This window comes from Brachyhypopomus gauderio, chromosome 9 (genome assembly GCF_052324685.1).
Source record: "Brachyhypopomus gauderio isolate BG-103 chromosome 9, BGAUD_0.2, whole genome shotgun sequence".
Classification (NCBI taxonomy): domain Eukaryota; kingdom Metazoa; phylum Chordata; class Actinopteri; order Gymnotiformes; family Hypopomidae; genus Brachyhypopomus; species Brachyhypopomus gauderio.
In genome coordinates, this window is record NC_135219.1 from 19,264,040 (window position 1) to 19,285,319 (window position 21,280).

The 21,280-nt window shown below is 44.5% G+C and overlaps 1 protein-coding gene across 3 annotated transcripts in view; it reads left to right on the top strand.

Moving 5' to 3' along the window:
• Positions 1–21,103, top strand: part of akap12b (A kinase (PRKA) anchor protein 12b) — a 41,034-nt gene extending 19,931 nt beyond the window's left edge. The window contains exons 2-4 of one of the 3 annotated variants that reach the window (XM_077017730.1): positions 1,662–1,764; positions 13,159–17,745; positions 19,228–21,103. In XM_077017730.1, the coding sequence (XP_076873845.1) occupies positions 1,662–1,764; positions 13,159–17,741 (4,686 nt within the window). In that variant the 3' untranslated portion in view covers positions 17,742–17,745; positions 19,228–21,103. Of the gene's footprint in view, positions 1–1,661; positions 1,765–9,062; positions 9,397–13,158; positions 17,746–19,227 lie in introns of those variants that run through there. The other 2 variants (XM_077017731.1, XM_077017732.1) reach the window with 2 other exon arrangements.
• Positions 21,104–21,280: the final 177 nt, after the last annotated feature.

Below are 21,280 nucleotides of genomic sequence, written 5' to 3' on the forward strand. Positions count from 1 at the left end.
GTGGTCTGTAGCAGAGTCCATTATCTCTCCACTTTCAGCCCGGCTATTAGTAAGAAATTCATTAAACAGAAGTGTGCAGGGTGTGTCCTACTAACTGGATGTGATGAGTGTGGACTCTCTGATCCCTCTCAGATAGGCCCACACTCCTAACATGGTCCCACCTACACAGAGGCACAGTTGGAAGTCCTTTTAGGCTTGGAATCATCCATTTCTGATGTGAAAAACTTTGAGTATAAGTGTCATTTTATGTTTGACACGGTGGCAATATGGATACGCTTCTCTTTTTTGCTTAATTTTTAACCGCAGATTGTAAGAGACATTTTTATTTTATGGAAGGCAAACCTTGTAGTAAACATGAGTTAGTACAGAAATACCTGTCACTGTGCTTGTAAATACGCTCCATCAAATTCTATCAGCTCTCAATCTCTTTTTTTCCCCCCTCAGAATTTTCAACTCAGTTTAATGTAGGTTGACACGTTGCCAAAGCTTATCTGTTTTTTATCTCTCTCAGATTTCTCATTTGGAGAAAAACAGCCTGAGCTAGTATCCCGTAGTAACGCCAGCGAGACAGGGCATACGTCTGGGCCATTAGCAGAGGAAACCTGAGCCAGTCTCGGCAGCTGCTCTGTCCTGTCCCTGGGCTTCCTGGGGACCGAGGACAGAAGAGGACAGTGAGATCCTCTCATTTTAGCGTGATTAAACCGTTCTCTGGGACGTGTGTGTGTGTGTGTGGGGGGGGGGGGGTGTGAGAGAGAGAGTGGAGTGAATAAACGCTTCGCATTGAACACTTGCGTGAGCAGAATTCGGAGGGGATGAGGAATGGCTTTCTGAAGTCATGCAGCTTTATGACGAGTCATGCAGCCCGACCCGGCTTTGCGACGAGCGGATAATGAGAAGCAGGCCTCGCTAAGCCGTGTGTGCTCCGTTTGGCTCCCATTGATGGGTTTTTTTTATGGAGAAAACACTTACAATAAAACTCTTCATTTTGAGCTGTAGATTTTTAAGGACTCAGGTATGCCACAATGATGCTTACACTAGGATAATGTTTTGCTACATCCGTATGCATTCGTTCATGCATTGCTGAGGTGGAGTGTATGCATGCAGTATGGCAACTTTAAATATACACCCAGAGCCCGAGATAGATCCTCCAGGCAGCTGAGGTAAGGGCCCTACCTGCATTTAGAATGTGCTACGATGGCATGTAATCTGCTGAAGAGGGAAAAACATTATCTGAGACACACAGGATTTCAAAGACAAACAGGTTGTCGCTACAGAGAGGTTTAATTGACACGGTGCTAAACAATAACACAAAAAAGAGGGTCTCCATCACAATAAGGCTCGGCCTGCTCCATGACAAGTTGCACAAGGCAGTGAAGTGGCCGCGATTGTTCAGGTAACGAGGTGTCCGTATCCCGGAGAGGCAGAGGGGGCGGAGTCACTCGTCTGGAGTGTCACACGGTGTAATCCCTGCCTATCACAGAGTTGTTTAGGTCATGTATTATGTGTAAAAATGTCATGTTTGAAAACAGAGCTGTGCTGTGAATCAGGTGGCACGCGTTAGCGAAGCGTTACGCAGACAGTTGTGTGAATGTGAGCGGTAAGTGGAAAGGCGGGGTAAACGTGTTCATCCGTTTGTAAGTGATATACTCTTTACCTTCCAGCAGCTGCAGAAAAATGGACAGATCTCTGTCTCCAGCCTCAATGGGAAGATGGATGAAGAGACAGACTTTAATGGACTCTCCGAAGATAGTACACTGGCCGAGGGTAAGTTTGTGTGTGTGTGTGTGTGTGTGTGTGTGTGTGTGTGTGTGTGTGTGTGTGTGTGTGTGTGTGTGTGAGTTTGGGCATGTGTATAATTGCATTAATATCTTTAAATGAATATGTATGACTGTTTGAGTGTATGTGTGTGTGCCAATGTGTGTGCCTAAGAGTGTGTGCACATCTTTTTGTGTGGTGCCAGTGAGCGGATGGAACCTGTTTGGCCTGAGTGTGTGGGATATGTGTGTGTGTAAAGGTGTTAAGGTTAATAAAAGCTTATCTTGACCTCTTTATCTAGATCTCCTCTCACCCTTTAGCACATGATCCCACACGAAACCCAGAAAACAGCCACAGTGATTTTACTCTGGGTGCCGAAATGTGTGTGATTGTGATTAGTGTGCAAGAGAGAAAATTCCAGAAACCGAGAAACATTTTCAGCAAGATGGAAACCCACTACGTACACGTATCCACGCGCGAGACATCAGGGGGCACATGCATAACGGGCACGTTACACGATTGGTTCACAGCCATTGTTTCATAGTAGTGGTTTGCACTTGCAAGCATTTGTTTTATTTATCGTCTATCTTCTGTCAATCTAACTATCTAGCTATTTTTTTACGGGGCGAGCGTCTGTGTCTGTGTGCGGCTACCCCACCTTTTGAAGGTTCTCGCTCCCCTTCTCTGCGTTCGACCTCCGTCAGGTTGCAGACCTGGTACCAAAACCTCCGCGGCTCCGTCCGCCCCGTGCGTTGTTTATTTACCCTTCCTTTGCCTTTAAGCTCCGAGAGACCACCGAGATGTTTCCCCTTCGAAAATATTTCGCCGAGATGTTTCACTTTGAAAATATTTAGCGAGGCATGACCCGAGCGAGCCCCGGGGAGCCCTGCGCACGTTTTTAATAAGCTCACCTCACCGTGCGCTGAGACACCCGAGATGACTTGAAATGCAGAGATAGGCCCCGTGTCTGTGGAGGAGTGTGGAGTTTTTAATAACCTGTCCTCTGGCTCTGGGCAGTAGCCTTATGTTGTGTCCCGCACACAACACAGTCCCGCACACAACACAGTCCCGCACACAACACTGTGTCAGGCCCCAGGCAGATGAATGAGAGGTTAAGATTTTATCCATTAAGAGCAAGAATGCGAAATGTAAGTTCAGTGGTGATACAGTATCATGATGCCAGGAGGTATCTGTGTAATAAATGTTAGACTGACGTGTTTGGGACAAAGGAATTTTATTTATCCCTTAAAAATGCATCATCCACATTTGGACTTTGAAGAAGACACAAGACAACTATGCACGCAACCACACACACCTACACACACACACACACACACACACACACACACACACACCCACACACGTGCTCCCTGTGAACCATGCTGCTTGTCTCAATTTGCCTGTCCCATCGATATTTTTTTCTGAACTCCACCAACATCTGTTTGCTTTTACAGAACCCTGCAAGGTCAGAGTGTTTACGTTAGGAGATTATAGTGGGAAGCAGTTAGGGAGCGATGCCAGCGCTGTCCAGGCCAGATGTGTAGTATGTCTGGTATGCTCTTATTGTGTTGGCATTTCAAAAAACCCCAGAGCTCACGGCTGGGAGAAGAACCCGCCGTGGAGGCAGCCCTGCTGGGGGAGTCTGGGAGACGGGGCGGGTGTTGGCGGGGCTGGACAGGGAGGAGGGGGTGTTGGGGGTGGAGAGCTGATGTGGTGGAGATCTTGGGGGTGGGTTACAGCTGGACGCCAGATAAAGGCAGAGACACCGTCCTCTGAAGAAGTAGAAGACGGAATGCCACTGATACAGCTGAAGGATCTGAGAGTAGCACCACCCTCATACAGTACACACACACACACACACACACACACACACACACACACACACACAAACATGCACACATTCCTGAGTATACTAATAAAACATGTAATGTCTTTCTTCTTTTTTCAGAAGCAATATGTATAAAATCAGACTTAATTAGAGGTTTTTAAAAATCAAGGTTTGAAAATTCACAAGGTTTGAGATTTGACGCGGTCTGACGTGTGTGAGATACGAAATACAGGAATGTAAATGAAGGACTGGACGGAATCCCGGCCAAGACCTTTCACAGCAGAACAGAAGACAACATGGAGGAAGGAAACGAGAAGATGAGGAAGCTTGCTGTAGTCTTCCTCTCCCGAGGTCCCAGGGGGACCGCTCGCACTGGGGCCCCTCACGTACACGCAAATGTGCACGTATGCACGATTGCACACGCAGGACGGACATATAAACACAAACACGCACTCACAAGCACCCAAACACTCCCTCCCCCTCCAGACTACACCAGTGCATGAAAATAAACCAACCTCCAAGCATGCATATTCCCGCCTGGCTCTCTTTCCACATAGCCATTAGGAGATTTCTGTGGTATGTCCAGAGGGACAGAGAGACATGCTTCATGCTTACCCAGGGCAGACATTCAGGGCGAATACAGACACAGCCCGGACACTCGTCTCATTGACATGTCCTCTTACATCACTTACCAGCTCTATTGCAATGCACTTTTAAGTTCATGTGTCTTTTTTTCTGTTTTGTGTGTGTGTGTGTGTGTGTGTGTGTGTGTGTGTGTGTGTGTGTGTGTGTGTGTGTGTGTGTGTGTGTGTGTGTGTGTAGGAGTGTATCTGTATTTGAGGGTGTGGGTGTCTTTCCTTTGTCTGGCAGTCGACTCCCTGAAGTATAAAGCAACTGGGTCAGCATGGTTTATCTGATCCAGAATCTCTCCTTCTTACACACACACACACACACACACACAAGCATACGCAACCTCTGGCCTGGGAGAGGCTGTTTGTTAAATATTATACAGATTTCATTTTCTGGAGGCTCTGCCAAAATCTGTACTGTATTGTGCAATGTCCCCACTGACAAAGTGAGTGGGGGGGGGGGGGGGGCACTCACAGTGGGAGGGGTGTGGAAAAAGCAAACATTAGTGATCACTAATCAGAGACATTAATTAGTGTTTTAAGTTTAGAGTAATACACTATAGCTTCATACTTTAGTTCATTAATCACAAAACACCCAACCAGAGAAGAGCCAGAGACCAGTTTCTCCCAAAAGGTTGTATGTATGTACGTGTGTGTGTGTGTGTGTGTGTAAGTCTGTGTGTGCATATATTTAATTGTGCATTAAGATGTCTCTGCTGCTGGAGTATCACTACTGATTGATTTAGTTTTTTATTCAATCATACATGTGCGTGTGTGTGTGTGTGTGTGTGTGTGTGTGTGTGTGTGTGTGTGTGTGTGTGTGTGTGCGTGTGTGTGTGTGTGTGTGTGTGTGTGTGCGTGCGTGTGTGTGTGTTTGTGTGTGAGTGTGTGAATATGCACATGCACATATGTATGTTTGCACACATGTGAGTGATCATGTTGTGTGGGTGTTGATGCACCCAGCGCTCTAGTGCAGTGTGCACCCTTGCCAAAGTATTTCATCAGCCTCTTGGAGAGCAGTCTTGGTCTAGCCGCTTCCCAGGCCTCTGTGGGTCAGTTCTGCTCATTCTGCCAGAACCTTTACTGTCAGGTCTCCAACTGTAAAGTTCACCTCACTGGCGAGAGTGTTACTGTCTATCCATGTCAAGAAAACATTTTTTAAACTTAATATTTATTTAAAATAACAAAGTAAAAATATTATAAAACATAAAAATAGCATGACATCATGCTGGAGCTGGGAGGTGTGAACAGACCTATGAGGAACTGAACTGTTTACAATAGCATAAAGGTTTGGAGCACTACTGCACTACTGAGCACTACTGAGCACTACTGAACACTACTGAGCACTACTGAACAGGCCTGGTCCTCTTCTTCTAGAGTGAGGGTATTCTCCAAACATGAACCAAATATCAGTTCCCTTCTAGATCTCTCACACACACACACACACACACGCACGCACGCACACACACACGGGCACGCACACACACACGGGCACGCACACACACACACACACGCACGCACACACGCACACACTCACATACATGTACACACACACATATACATCACACCACATCCTTCTCAAACTGAAACATTTCTAATCTGCTCAATGCTGCTCCTACCGGGGCCGGGCGAAAATGCAGCATCCTCACACGCGCCCACACACACACACACACACACACACACACACACACACCATACCCCACCCCCACACCCCACCCAGCCCCGGACAAGCTCATCACGCCACAGTCTCCCAGCGGGCAGCCAGAGTGTCTGCTCATACATCAGCACTACAGAGGGTGAAAACAGACATGGCCAACAGGACTGGGGTGTGGGCAGGGAGGGCTTGAGAGAGAAAGAATATAAATACTGAGAATCCTTCACAACACTGTGGCTGTATAGTTCATTTTCATTTAATTTGATTGAGCTCTATAAGCTAACGTAGAGAATGTGCAGGTGGGAAGCAGATATGAAGGGAATGGGGGGGGGGGGGGCGGTAATCAGGCTCATCTTGTCCGTCTGCCCCCCCCCCCCCCCCTCGTCAATACTCTGTAGTGAGCATGAGGTCACAAAAGCATGTCTGCATTTCTGAGCACCTGAATTCAGGTTTGTTCAGGTCATAGAGGTCCGTTAAGAGTCGTGTCACTCCTCCAGTCTTTCCAGGCAAACCACTATGGCACACGCTTGCTGGGTGGTCAGTGAGGGAGGTCGCAATGCCGTTAGTGGAGAACGTGCTATCACCTCTAATGGGATTGGGGGGATTCGTTCTTGGGAAGTCTGGGGTGAGAGGTGAAAGATCTGAGCAGAGATTTAAAGATTTGCCTTCACCAGTTAAGGCTCCCTCCAAATGACTGCACACACTCAACATTGTCTCCTCTTCCACCTGGGATTTTACAAATGGCTGGTTGTTAAGAAATCCTTTGTCCAAAATTGTTTGTCACTCTTCTTGGCCCGAATCTCAATCTCCACCCAAACACACTGCAATAAAGGTCTGTCGCATTGTGACACTCGGAAACACATCACGGGTGAAGCACTAGGAATGGTAAGAGAGAAGATGTAGCTGCATCGTGCACTTTCAGGTGCCTCCCTGTGAGGGGTTAGGCACAAACCGCTGAAGACCGTGTTAGACGAGAAAAGTGTTAAAGTGTTAAACGCTGAATGGGGGGGGGGGGGCGTTTGTGAGAGGATGAATTAAGATGTGGTCATCGGCAACACGGTGTACGTCTTCTAACGGGAGTCGTACCTCTCGTCATTGCGGTCACGAGCGCTTGTGACACATGGCGTGTATCGACAACATCAGCTGCGGAAAGCCCATAACGGGAACGTGAGGAGCTAAGTGAGTGGCGAATGATCTCAGGGCAGGCACAGGAAGCTGGTGATGGCAGGAGAAGCAATGACGTAGAAGAATGAGGTGCATTTCCTGTGTAGAATTCTTCGGCTTCCGCCCATCCACAGAGAAGCTAGCAGAAAGAGGGGCGGAGGTTGAGAACTTGGAACGGGACTTGAATCGAGAAGACGTGATATTGTTCGGGAGTGAAATACGTTGAAAACGCTGCAGGGACGCTTAAAAAGGCCGTCTGGCGCAGGAAAGGCCGTGATGAAGGGAGAGAGCAGGACGGAGAGAAAGCGTGAGACGGAGAGGAGAGAGTCCTCCGATCCTGGGTAGATTTGTACCGAGAGCCATTTCCTTTTCCTCCCATTATTTCAACATCTCTCCAGCTCGAGGAATGCATGCACACACTAGGGTGTGTGTGGGAGTGTATGCGTGTAGGGTTGTAATGATGTCACACGGTCCCATTCCAGCCTCAGACCCAGCGTGGAGCCCAACTCCCCCTGGTCTCACCCAGAGAGGCCCACACCTCACAGCTTACATTCCTGGATCCTGTCATGTTACTCCGATGCTGGAGATAGTGTGGGCGTCACTGTTGGTTACGCCAAGCCGCGTTTTGGCTGGCTCGATCCGCTCTCCGCAGCGCTCGTGACGCGCTCGCCACGTGACCGCCCGCCCCGTTAGCAGACGCTAGGAGGGTTCTCGTGGAAGTGGATGGATGTGTCAGACTGTAAAACGATTCATACAGGAAGAGGAGTCAGGAACCATCTTTCGCCTTTGAGGGATTCACATTACAGTTGACCCTTCTGACTCAGTTATGTGTACTGGAATCACTGGCGTGTGAGGCATTCTATGCATTGAATTCCTCTCTGCTCAAGTCACTGGGAATTAAAATGCTTTTCCACTGTGTCACATCCCTTATATCTCAATCATATCTGATTTTTATCATGCCTTTATATTCCAAGGAGCTCTCATTGTCTGATGAGATTTCACGCTTATAATTTATATTAATACTTATTTCATACTTTCATATTTAATACTTATTTTTTTTTATAATTTGTGTTTGCCTAAAACAGGTTTCGTGTTTTGTTTTGTAGCTTTATGTTACAATATCACACGTCTTTGACCCCCCCCCCCCCCACACACACACACACACACACACACACACACACACACTCCAGTCTTTGTGTAAATGTAAACGCTTCCCATTCAGAGCCAAGCCAACGGTCTGGAGAACGTCTGGATGACCCAGACCTCCTTATCTCCCTTTAGCATTTAGAGCTTTTATCACCCTTTAGGAAAGAGAGATATCACCTGGAATTTGCACATTCCAGCAGCACAATGCCAAGGTGTGAGATGGCTGATTAAGGCTCTGAGACCCTCAGACATTCTTCACAGCGAAGTATGCCTCCTAAGTGTGCTTCCTAAGTTTGCTTCCTAAGTCATGTAAGCAGATAAGACATCTGCTGAAGTTTTATGTATTCCATGTGCTATGTTACTAGCTATGCAAAGTTTGAGGTAATGAGTGAATATCTCTGAAATGCTACACGTTGTTACGATTTGTGGAGCTACAGTAAATTTCTTGAATGAGAGTCATGGATGCATTCCTACCCATGAAAGAGTGGGGGAAGAGATGTTCTCGTCCCAAGGAGAGAGACGGAGATGTGGAAGGAACTGGAAGAAATATGGAGCAGGAAGGTGTAGAAACTACGACAAACATTTTATTCAAACCTAATCTCTTTATGCAGGCCTTATGTGATCTTGCAAATTCTGACCGAGGAAAACAGAAGAGTCGAGGAGAGAAAAGTGTGTGTGTGTGTGTGTGTGTGTGTGTGTGTGTGTGTGTGTGTGTGTGTGTGTGTGTGTGTGCAAGTCCAGTAGTGTAGCAGGGTGGGAGGGGTCGGGGAAAAGGAAGCCCCATTCAGAAGACGAGAGGGGCACAGACAGCTGAGGAGAAGCTGGGAGGGGGCTGCTGGAGTGTGTGTGTGTGTGTGTGTGTGTGGTGGGGGGGTGTTGTGGGATGGGCTGGGCCCACACAAGGCCTGTGTGTCAGCGTCTGTTGAAATGTGTGTCGCCCACCTCCCCTGCTCATTGTAACCCAGAGACTCCGAGCAGGAGACGCTTGCCCTTGAAGAGAGTTTACAGAACACAGAGAGGCAGAGAAAGAGGAGTGTAACCTCAAAATCCAGCCCACTGTTATTACTGCTGGGGAGATAGAGAGAGAGACAGCAACTTTTACAACAGGAAATTCTCACCGGCGTCTTTGTCAGATCTAGTTATTCAAGATTCTGGTTCTTTTTACTAATTTATGTTCTAGGATCGACATTTCCAAATGTTTGGGACAATAACTTTAACAGGTAAGGTGCATCTCTTCACTTTATAATTACTCGGCTGCAATCTCACTTCTGTTGTTCACATGTTGCCCCAGGTTGATGTTTGTGGTTTGCAACATGAAAAGCTCCATAAAACTTAATAAGTAATATGAACCAGATGATCGTTCGGTGCTGCTTCCTAGTTTTGAAAGTGAGCCTGGTTCATAATGAGTAGTATGTTTTATGTACACCACTTATGGCCTTGCGGACTAATCTAATGAACTCAGGCTGAGTGAACACCATTGTAGTGTCTGAATGATGATGGCCATCTGATGGCATTGTTATTTTGAGGGTGTGGTAGTCCATAACTGTAAACCCATATATCATTTGAAGAGGCTTTATAACACTTCACAGCTGTTCTCCTTTGCCATAGCTGGTTTACTTCAATGTTTTAACTGCCACATTTTTCCTATTATAGTAAATCGATCCATGTCATTTTTATGCTCTGTGAGTGTTTTAAAAGTGTATTTAATTCATGCTATGCTGTCATTTTAGAATTTATGAACACTGGCATTTCAAGGTGGTTCAAATATTTAGTGAAATAACAAACCCGAACATGACTTTCTGATTAGAAAGTCCCTTTTCTGACTCCCCAGTGGGACAAAGTCTTTTCATAAGAAATAAAAAATCAAGCTCCAGATAAGACAACAAAATCCATTTGTAGCAATGTTTCTAACCTTATTACTCTGAGTGTATGTAGCACGATCACACATGTCTTCAACAACTGTCTGTTGTAAATACACACTCTTATTTGCTTGCACTTCAGAAGAGCTAGTGGGTCTTGCACGTCTCTGTCGCTTGGAATTTTAATTAGTTTTTGAGCTCTCACATCTTAGCCAGGGTCCACTGCAAAGTGCCAGTGGGTGGTGTGAGGACATGGAATTGATTACCTGTTGTAAATGACTGAAAACCGTGTGAATAGGTTGCTGTGGTTGTAAAAGTGCAATCATAACTTTAAATCATTCAAAGAAATTTCAAACAGTTGCTGACAAGTCACAAATAGTAACTGTTTATGTCTTCTTGGTATGTTTTTAATTAAAATTTCCAATACAAAACAGATGTTGGTTTATTGGTTAATTAAGTTTGTTGGTTGATTTTTTTGGTAGCATTGTCGAATGCTTCTTGATTTATCTCATCCATCACTTGATGGCTAGTTTGTATCTGGTGCCACACGTCTTACTCTTAGAGGATGTGGTTCAGAATTTTGGTAAGATGGGGTGTAGTCATTTAGATGCTTCATGGGATGGGGTACAGTCGTTGAGTTTGGGTGGGGGAGGTTAAATGTTGGTTGGGTAGGATACAGATAAACTGTACTGTTTGCAAAGTGCCACCAGACCTTGAGCTGATTCTTATTCAAACACTGACTTCTCTAATTAATAGACCACGGTTACATGCATGTGTTTGCCAAACATGACAAAGGAATTGTGGTGGTGGTAGTGGTGGGGGGTGGGGTGGGTGGTTGTGCATGCCATAATGCCCCCCGCCCCACCCACAATCCATACCACCTAGAGTTCAGATAAGAACATACCCCCCCTCCCCAAGCCTGCATCCTCCATTCTATACAGGCTGCCATAAACAGTGATGGGATCAGATTACTTAGCCACACTTTAGAGACAGCCACAGATGTGAGCTGGCTAGTGGCTGGAGAAGTCTCTTGACACATATTGTGTTTCTCTCTCATACATACATATAGCTTCCTTATCTCCAGTTGTGAAGGACATCAGAGCAATTGAATTGTTAGTGTGAACATATGTGTGTGTGGGTTTGCCTTGATGGATGTAAACTGACCTGTCGTTACCTAACTCACAAGATTTCCCCCCAATTTAACCACTGTAGTGGTATATGACAGTCTTCCTGTTGGTCACAAGAAAAGGAAAGGTATTCATTTACAGATCTATGCATGTCAGAGCTTTGTGGTCGTTTGGATGCTTAGCGAACACTCCAAATGGCTTTCTTTTTACCACAACCACTAAAGAGTCGTCAGTTTGCATAATGTTTAATGTTTTTCCACTTATCTTTAAAGCTTTGAAGCCCCCCCCTCTACCGCAACTGTTTGACTAACAATGACATAGATGGCATGACAGTGTAACAACTGCTCTGACAACAACAACTATGTGAGAGTCTTAATCCCACCCATCTCTGTCTCTCTCACACACATTTAAATGTAAAAAAAGGTGTTGCTCCTTATATATATTGTAATTTCCCTCACACCACTTCATGGTCTTTTCAAATATCAGTATGGTAGAATTGTGAAAATCGTATCAATCTTATTGTCAACCTCCCATATTGTGCTTTCTCTTAGTGACGTATCCAGGGCTCTTGTCATGGTTATTTAAGTTTTGGGATGGACAATGGTATGGGGGCCCCTATACATTTTAGCCTAGCTGGGAGAAGCCAGGGAGCCATTGTGTGAACTGGGGGCAAAACAATGCAGTCTTTCCTAGCTGAAGTTAAGGCTTTGGGTTTTTTCTCTGGGGGGATGGGTTCCTGAATAAAGGGGGTGGTGGAATGACATCTCTCACATCACTTGAAGTGGGAGCCTTAGTTGTGTGTTTCCTGGTGGCTAAGGTTCACTGTTGTTCACTTTTGTTAATTTATTCAGTTGTGAAGCTATGGGTTTGCTGGAACTGCCCAAAATCCACCTTGTTTTAAGCATGAAATCAATAGAAATGCCTAGTACACTCTGTTGTGTGGCATGATGTGTATTGGAGTTATTTCAGATTTCTTCTTATCTTTGAGAAATTACAGAGAACAATCGTTATATTCTGGTAATGCAAGATGGATGTGTGATGTCCTTCTAATATCGCAACAAGAATTGGAACATTTTCTGTAGAAAATTACTGTGTGTGTGTGTTTGAAAAATATATGTGAGTGTATGTTGGTTAGTAATGAATCTAGTAATGTGATATCCTTGTGTTAAAATTGGTTTTTTAGAGTTATTGGGTGGGTTTTGGACCTCAGAGCAAGAGCAAACAGAGCCAGATGTGAACATTCCCCAAATATAAGGGTTGACAAAGGGAAGCTAGGCCTCCTGAAGGTCTGCACAGCCTGTCAACTGACCTCCCGCCCCTCCCTCTACATTACACACCACCCTATATCTGCTCCACTCCTGACAAAACATAGATACAAGAGTGTGTGTGTGTGTGTGTGTGTGTGTGTGTGTGTGTGTGTGTGTGTTACTGCATTTCTCACCTGTTACCATGTTGACATATCTCACTCTATCAGTGACTGCACTGATGTGATAAAAGCCATGATTACAAAAGAATCGTAACATTTTCTTTTGTGTGTTTTCTGATTTCTGCCACATTAGGTCACTACAATTGTCCAGATTTTTGGCAGTGGTTATGTATTTGTGAAACTTACAACAGAAAATTCCCCTAAGGCCTTGTTGAATTGTGCCATCATTCCACAGTCTGTGTTCTTGGCACTGTGATCAGCATACGTAAAGCCAATCAGATTGCCATTATTTGCGTGATTAAATCTGTAAAAGGGGTGAAAGTGTTTTAGAGATTTATGCAGCTCTGCTGCACTGATTTCCTACAGATGGTTCAAACCTTCATTGTTAATTAATATCAGTGGATCGTGTATTTTACTTTCTTTTGATTTTGAATGCATTGACATTTTGGGTTAATTGTTTTTTATTTATTTATTCAAAAATTCGATAGGTCTGGATATTTTAAGTTGTTCACTGATCTGACATAATAACCTTATCACTAAATATGATTTCCATTTCCATTCCATTTGCAGTTGGCCAGACTGATGCCACACCCGAGAAAGAAGACAGCCCTGAGACAATCGAGGAGCTGCAAGACGAAGTCTCCCCTCAGGTCAATGGAGAGCAGGAGGAGAGTGAATGTGTTAAAGCAGATACAATTACAGCCATAGAGGAAGAGACGGTGCAGGAAAAACCAAACGAGGCCAATGAGGTGGGTTTCAAGAAGATTTTCCGATTTGTTGGCTTCAAGTTCACTCTGAAGAAGGACAAAAATGAAAAGACGGAACCAGTGCAGCTGCTGACAGTGAAGGAAACCGAGGATGGTGCTTCAGAGGCCACTGCTGTGGAAAGCAAAGAGGAAACAGTGGAAGCAAAGCCTGAAGAAGAAAATATATCAGATGTGCAAGAGACAGAAAAAGAGGCCACTGCTGAAGACACTGCTATTGCAGAAGCACCTGCAGATCTCCCTGAAACTGATGCTCAGGCAGAGACCCTGACAGATGGTGCTGCAGCGCCAGAACAGACCCCCACAGAGCAGCCCGCTGAAGAAGTCGCAAAAGCTCCAGAGAAAGAATCAGAGGAGCAAGCCGAATCTCCCACCAGCCCAGCATCTCAAGAGGTACAGTCCTCTTTCAAAAGGTTCTTTACGCAGGGAATTTTCTCCAACCTGCGGAAAAAGACAAGCTTCAAGAAACCCAAAGAGGAAGAAACCGTGAAGGAGAAGTCTGTCGAAGAAGATATAAAGGAGACGGATGAGAAAGCAGAGGACGTGGCAGCAGGAAACGAACAAGTAAAGGAGGATGGAGAAGAAGCGGCAGCTGATAAACAGGTAGATGAAGCCGCAGGTCCAGAGGAGATTAAGCCTGAAGCAAGCCCAGAAGAAGCTTCATCTACCACTGAGGAAGCAAAAGAGGAGGAGCCAAAGGTGCAGGCCACAACAGCAAGTGAGATTGATGCAACACCGGTGGCTGAATCTCTTGTGCAAACTTGTGAGGATGCGAGCACCCTTGTTGATGGAAGTAGCGAGGAAGCCAAATCCACAGATGATGCTAAACACGCTGGTGACAAATCAAGTGACTCTACAGAGGGGCAACAAAGTTCTGATAAATCTCCTACAACCACTGAAGCAGAGGTTCCTTTGCCCCAGGACAAAGTGAAAGCTCAGGGGAGTCCACTGAAGAAGCTGTTCACGGGAGCAGGGCTGAAAAAGTTGTCCAAGAAACAAAAAGTCAAAAAAGAAGCGGAGTCAAAAGTCGCAGAGACTGGTGAACAGACGGTTGAGCAAATCCAGTCATCCACCGAGTCAGCTGAGGCTCAAAAAACTGACAGTGGGCCCTCATCTCCAGAAGAATCAGCTGAGCACGCTGTAGAAGAAGCCAGTCAAGCGGAGGCTGCTGAAGCCGTTGAGGCAGGTGAGGCAGTTACTTCAGACAATGAGAAAAAGAAAGAGGGTATCCTTCCTTGGGCATCTTTCAAAAAATTGGTCACTCCAAAGAAACATGTCAAAAGATCGTCGGAGAGTGAAGATGAGACACCAGGTGACAAGCCCAAATCTGCCACCCTGTCCTCAACAGAGAGTGCTGTACTTGATGACAAAACTGAGGAGACAAAACCAAGTGATGAAGTAACTGAGGAACCGAAGGAGGAATCACAGATTGAATCTGAATCCAAGACTGAGACAAAAGCTGAGAAAGCTGAACAAAGCACAGAAGAGCCAAAGAGAAAGATGGACACCTCTGTTTCTTGGGAGACCTTTATTTGTGTGGGTTCAGCCAAAAAGAGGGCAAGGAAGACCTCTGATTCTGATGATGAAGAAACAAAGATTGATGAAGAAGTGCAGCAGTCTGGAGAAGACCACGCTAAGACTGCAGAGTCACCTCTCACAAGTTCCCAAGAGGCAGAACATGAAAATGTGGCCTCGTCTCCAGAGCCAGAGGGAGAGCTTGTCTCAACATGGGAGTCCTTCAAAAGGCTGGTGACTCACCGAAAGAAACCCAAAGCAGAGGACAAATCTGATGACGCCTCTGCCCCAGAGCAGACAACGTCTGACAGTGAAATCCCCAAAGAGGAATCTTCCTTTTCCCTCAAAAAACTAATTCCACGTAGAAAGAAGAAGTCTGCCAAACAAGGGCAGGTGTCTTCTGATGTTGGATCCGCAGAGGAAGACTCTGACACCCCAGCTGTGGTGCCTCTGTCAGAATATGAGAATGACCAACCAGAAAAGGAAGTGGCTAAAGAAGTAACGACAGATGAGACAACGACAGATGTTACACCAGTTACTCCAAAAGTTTCAGCTGAAGATAGATCGCCATCTTGGATCTCAGCTACTGTGGAGGATATTGAAGATGAGGCACGGGGAAAGCAGTTAAGTGATATACCTGAAGAAGGGGACACAGCTGCCACCCCTAAGTCAACTGACAATACCATTGCAGAAGATATTGTAGATTTCACGTCTGAAGCTGTTACTGCCCTTGAGCCAGTAGAAGAAACTGAAATGGTCTCTGCTATGTCACGCATCACAGCATCACCTGTTACATCTGGTGACACCACACCGGTTCCAGAAGACGAAACTGTTCTACAGGAAGCTGTGGAAACGATCTGTGCAAGTGCCACGGCTGTCACAGTAACTGAGGAACAGAAAACAACTATTCCCGCTTCTAGTAGTACACCTCAGGTTGAGTCAACCATCAAGGATGAAAAAGTGGATTTGGTTGCCCATGAGAAAAGTGAAGCCACGGCCATTTGCACTGGCCTTGACACGAGTGAAATCAAAGGTGTGGAACAGGAGAGCCCTTTGAAGGCTTCTGTGGAATCTGTAACGGCTGTCAGCAAAGCACTCTCCATGGAAATAACTGTCGAAGAGCAGTTAAAACCCGAGGAAGCTGGAGTGACACAGGACAGTGTTTTTAAAGCACTGGTAAATGAAATTCAGACAGAATACAAAGAAGAACCTCATGTCTCTGTGGAAAATGCTATAGAGAAGACAGTGGAGGTAGAGGCAGTGAAAGAGACATCAAAGACTGAGACTGTAGATGAGTTCCAGCAAGCAACAGCAGTGAAGGTGGCGGTGGTTAGTGCCGTTCAACAGGAGGCAGAGATTCTTGAAGAACCATTAGTGTCAGTACAATCTCCAAAAGTGGAGGCTGAGGGCCCTATTGAGCCAACTTTAGAAGAATCCGTCTGTGCTCAGACTGCAGAAGTCACTGAAACAGCCGTGTCTGAAAGAGAGAAAGTGGTAGAGGTAAAGGATGTTCATGAATCTGTGTCCGAACCAACTGAGTCTACGGAGGATACCACTCCTGTTACAGCCCCAACAAAGGAATCAGAAGTAACAGAAGAGATCATATTTGTTAGCCCAACCTCAGAATCTAAAATAGAAGTAGAGGTGAAGAATGAGACCATTATAAACGAAGTTACAGTCCTTGTCACAACAGGTGACGTTGAAATCCAGGATTCTGCTAAAGAGATTGTCTCAACAAATATTGTAGTTGAGGGACATGTTGAATGTGCATTGTCAAACATTAGTCCTGTTGTTGAGGAGGTGTGCGGAAAGGTTGAGGAAGAGATCAAAGTTTCACATGCAGTGGATGTCAAGGAAGAAGAAACAATCCAGGAACAGAGCACTGTCATTGTACAGGAGGTCATTCAAAATGTAGTTGAGAACCTGGGTGAACTGAACATTGGACAGTCACCTGAAGAGCCTCTTGTGGAGCTAAAGAGCTGTACCAACGTGGCAGAAGAAGCAACAAAACCATCAGCTTCTGAAAAGGTGGAGGTAGAAATCACAACATCCATTTCAACTGTAGAGGAGAAAATTGGAACAGATGTACCAGCAGCTGGCATAGCAGTTCCAGAGGAGAAACCTTTAGAAGATGTACCAGTCCACGAAAACAAAGAGGAAGAGGAAAAACCTATAGAAGATACACAAGTCCAAGAATCAAAACTTCCAACAGAATCCATGTCTGATAAGCCCGTCACACCTGAGACTGATGACAGAGCTGAAATCAACGCTCAACAGGAAGAGGTTATTACAGTCTCTACTGATGCCCTACAAGAAGGTACTGATGTAATAAAGAAGGAAGTAAACTTGGAGGAAGTGGGAAAGAATGCAGAAGATGAGCAAACCAAACCTGAAGAAAGAAAAGGTGGAGCTGAGAAGGACCTAAAGGAAGAACAAACAGAAATCCAGAAGGTATCTCCAGACACACCAGCTTCAGATGAGAGCCATGAAACAAGGGAAACGTCCCCTGTTGGGAGCACAATGCAAGCACAGGTTATAGTTGAGCAGTGCCAAGTTATACAGACAACGATGGAAAATAATGTTGGTCTCGAAGATGTGGTGGACGCTGTTGAAGAGACAGTCAAAGACACTGAAACAACCATGAAAGAAGACAAATCTGAAAACCAAGAACCATTGGAAGATAGACCTCAAACAGTCTTGGATGAAGCTCAAAAGGATATTTCAACACAGGACATGAAAGGCCAGGAAGGGTCCGGAGATACCAGTGAGGCAAAAGTGGCTGTAAAGGAGAACGCCATTAAAGAGGAGGTGGCTACTCAAGAGGAGGAACGTAAGATCGACCCTGTCTCCACGGAGACTGCAACAGTGTCATGAGCCGGTGAGTATTTCCCCTTGTCCAGAAATCTTTACCTTAGTTAGCTGACACATTTTTTGTAGAAATACATCCTCTACTTCTGTGATGTTTTTCATCTACCAGTTCCACATTTAAACATAGTCATAAAAGTTTACATTTAAAGCAAAAAATTAGTAACATTTCACATGATTACATAAACTAAGGAGCATTTATAGTAGGACATTTCTCATCTGTTTCATGGAAGGTGAAAAACAAAAAACTTTGTTAGGTTATTCTGAATTCTTTACTCAGACCATTACATTTTCTCATGGGTCCTTTTTAAAAACATCAATGGACTTTAGTTTTATTACTGGCGGATTTGTCAGCTCGTGAAATGAAAAAGCTTTTGTTCAAGGTACAAGTAACCAAGGGACCTTCGATATCAAAGCAAGAATGCCGCAGGCTGCCCCTCCACTTTGTAGGCCGACTCGAACAGTGAAGCCGTGTGAAGGAGAGATGAACTTGTGCTGAAAGACTGATTATAATTCCCCCCTCCCCAAAGCACACACTCCTTTTCTCTTGCCTTCATCAAAGCTGTTTATATGTAGTGAAGGAACCATGTCTAAGGACATCTCTGAATTGATGAAATACATTTGAGAACACGCTTGTATTTGAGAAGACGAGCTTTTGTCTCCTAATAGAAACAGCTGTCTGCAAAGTTACCTGGTCTTAATAAAAGTATAATTATATGTCGTTCACGAGAAGGATTAAAGAAAATGCGGTTAGGTAAAGACGAAGAGGGCAAAACATGACAAGGAGGGGTAGAAGAAGAGGATGTCTCCTCTCCAGAGAAAATGGAGGACAAGGTGGAGGAGAGATGGGTGTGTCTGTTAAATGTTTGATGAGAGCTAATGCAGCATTGCAGAGGCGGACGTAATGTAGCGCAGCAGGGGGTTTGGTGCAGGATTCTCCCTCTCTCTCTCTCTCTCTCTCTCTCTCTCCCTCTCTCTACCCACATACCCAACCCCCACTCTTCCTCTGCTGTAGTGATTCTTGCTGAGTCATAAACACAGTAAGGGGGGTGGGGGGAGAGAAGAATTAATGAAGGGGGTTACGTAGAGAGGGGGGGGGGTCAATAAGAGTAGGCCAAATGTTATGCAGATATGGACTGATGAATAATGGTAATGTAGTAGAGTGTTGGCTACAATAGAGAGAGAAAGGCAGTGATAGTGTGTCTGTGTTGAATGCGTACATCAGCACTGTATGAGCCCTACACAGACAAAAATAACCACTCCTAACAGTCACCTATATTAAAAGTGGTTGGTGATGGCCTCTATTTTCTAAGCTGGACATATGTAAACAATAATTGAATCACATGAAAACAAATTTCCAATATTTTAGACAGGATAATGATCTTGTTTCGATTTCTTTATTAAGTCATTAAAGTATTTCTGTCAGCTCTGTGGGGGTGCTCCATGTACTGGATTTTGCTTACTCATTGCTATTCTTCCTGTGTCCCTGACTTAGAGACCACGTGTGTGAGGTGGTCGTTTGAGGACCACAGCATTCTGAAGAGCAGGAAACGTGAAGCTACTGTGGAGGTCGCAACGTGATAGCCCTCTGTCCCCTCAGCAGAGCAAGAGACTAAAAGTCACCCTCTCTCCTTTCTCCATCCATCCATCCATCCATCCATCCCTCTTTCCACAACTCAATCCATCACTCCGCAGTAACTGTTCAATCGCCGAGATGTGTCAGCCCTCGTCCTCACTGAGAGGTTTACTTGCGTATCTTTGCCACGAGGGTCCAGATGCTGCTCATCTCGCCTGTCATTTTTTTTATTTTGTTGTTGTGGTGAACAAATTGTTAAAATGTGATGTTTTATTCTTGCCGAGCCATTGCTGTTGTGTGGAAAGCTGCTGTTGGGTGGAGAGAATATTGTGTGAGTGCGTTGTGTATGTATGCGTCCGTACGTGTGTGTCAAACAGAGAGAGTTGGTTCCGCGCAGGAGGGTTATTATCTTGTATATTGTATTTATAACTAAAATATTCTCTCAGCCATCCCAGCCTTAACCTTTTGTGTTACAAGTCTGTGACACTTTGCTATTTGTCAGATGTAAAACTAAAACAGTGCAGTTCTTGCAAAACATGGTACATATACTTACTTATATACACTCCAGCCTTTTTACACATTTGTAAAACGTATGGCAAATACATTCATTTTGTTTTCAAGTACATAATCATTTTCATTTCCTACTGTACTGTACATTTTAGAATACTTAATTTCCTGACTGTGAAACTTATATTTGTAATTATTAGTTGTCTCATCTTTGACAGGCACAAACCATAACAGTAAAGCAGCTTTCAATTTGAATTCATGACCAGGTATTCTAGAGCAGCGTATCGGACTAATGATTTTAAATGAGCTTTGGTACCACTGTGCGGTGGCTTTCAGTAAGACGCATACACGTGTGTTTTGAATTGTATGCTTTCACAGTCTGTAGCCACAACTGCACTTTGCGTTAATTGGTTTGTTATAGAGGGACTTCTCAGCTGGGAGGCGGGAACTATTGAATGTTGATGATTGCAGACTCCAACATGCATTGGCACCACCTGGTGGTTAGCCAATCACATGACCTTCAGTCACACTCCATGTCCTAAAACACGCATGTTTTGAGTTTCTTATCTCTGTATCATGGGCTAACAATATTATTCATTCAGAAGATTATACTTTTGCTTTTTTTAATGCTTTAGTGTTTCTATTGACTATTTCCATACTTGCAATTATTTTACTCCACAAAAATACACACGATTAGACCAAAACAGAATGTGAGAATATATAGGTGAGCAGACATTGAAGTGTGTATGTGAACTGCGGGGGTTTCCAAAGCATTTCATGTCATTTGTTCAATCCACATCAATTCTCCTGTGCTGTTATGTGAGGAGAAGGCTGCTGGTAATGAGAAACCAGTAATGAGAGGGATTAAACATCTCTGGGCTTCATGGTGTGCTCTCATGAGAATGAGGAGGTGACAGCAGATTACACAGAGTATGTAAGGGATGATTGAAATCTGCAAAGATGCTTTATTTTTGAAAATCACAGGTAAAACAGGAAATAACACTAACAAAACCAAGAATGATCCGCTACTGTTGTCACGGCTTGTATGCACAACAAACTCACTTCCTTTTTGCAGCTTTTTAAAATATTACTGTGAAGCTCCTTAACATTTGTACAAATTGTATACCTGTTTATCTTAATACATACTGTAATATTAACACATAACCAATGAGAGCATTAGACATGTTATGTAGCATGGTTGTCTGTTTTTTTTATTCCCCAAGCTGTTAATAGTATGGATACAGAACTACGTCTATATTTCATCCAAATAAAGTTAGCGTTGAAAAACCATGCTTGCTTTATGTACATGTGTGTGTGTGTGTGTGAGAGAGAGAGATAGAATCACAGGGAAATGATTCTCAAAATCATATGAATCATAGGAGCTGGGATAAATTGTTAAGATACATCTGGAAACTTTGAGGCAAAGTCATGCCATTTTATTCTGATAGAAAAATGCTTGAAGTAT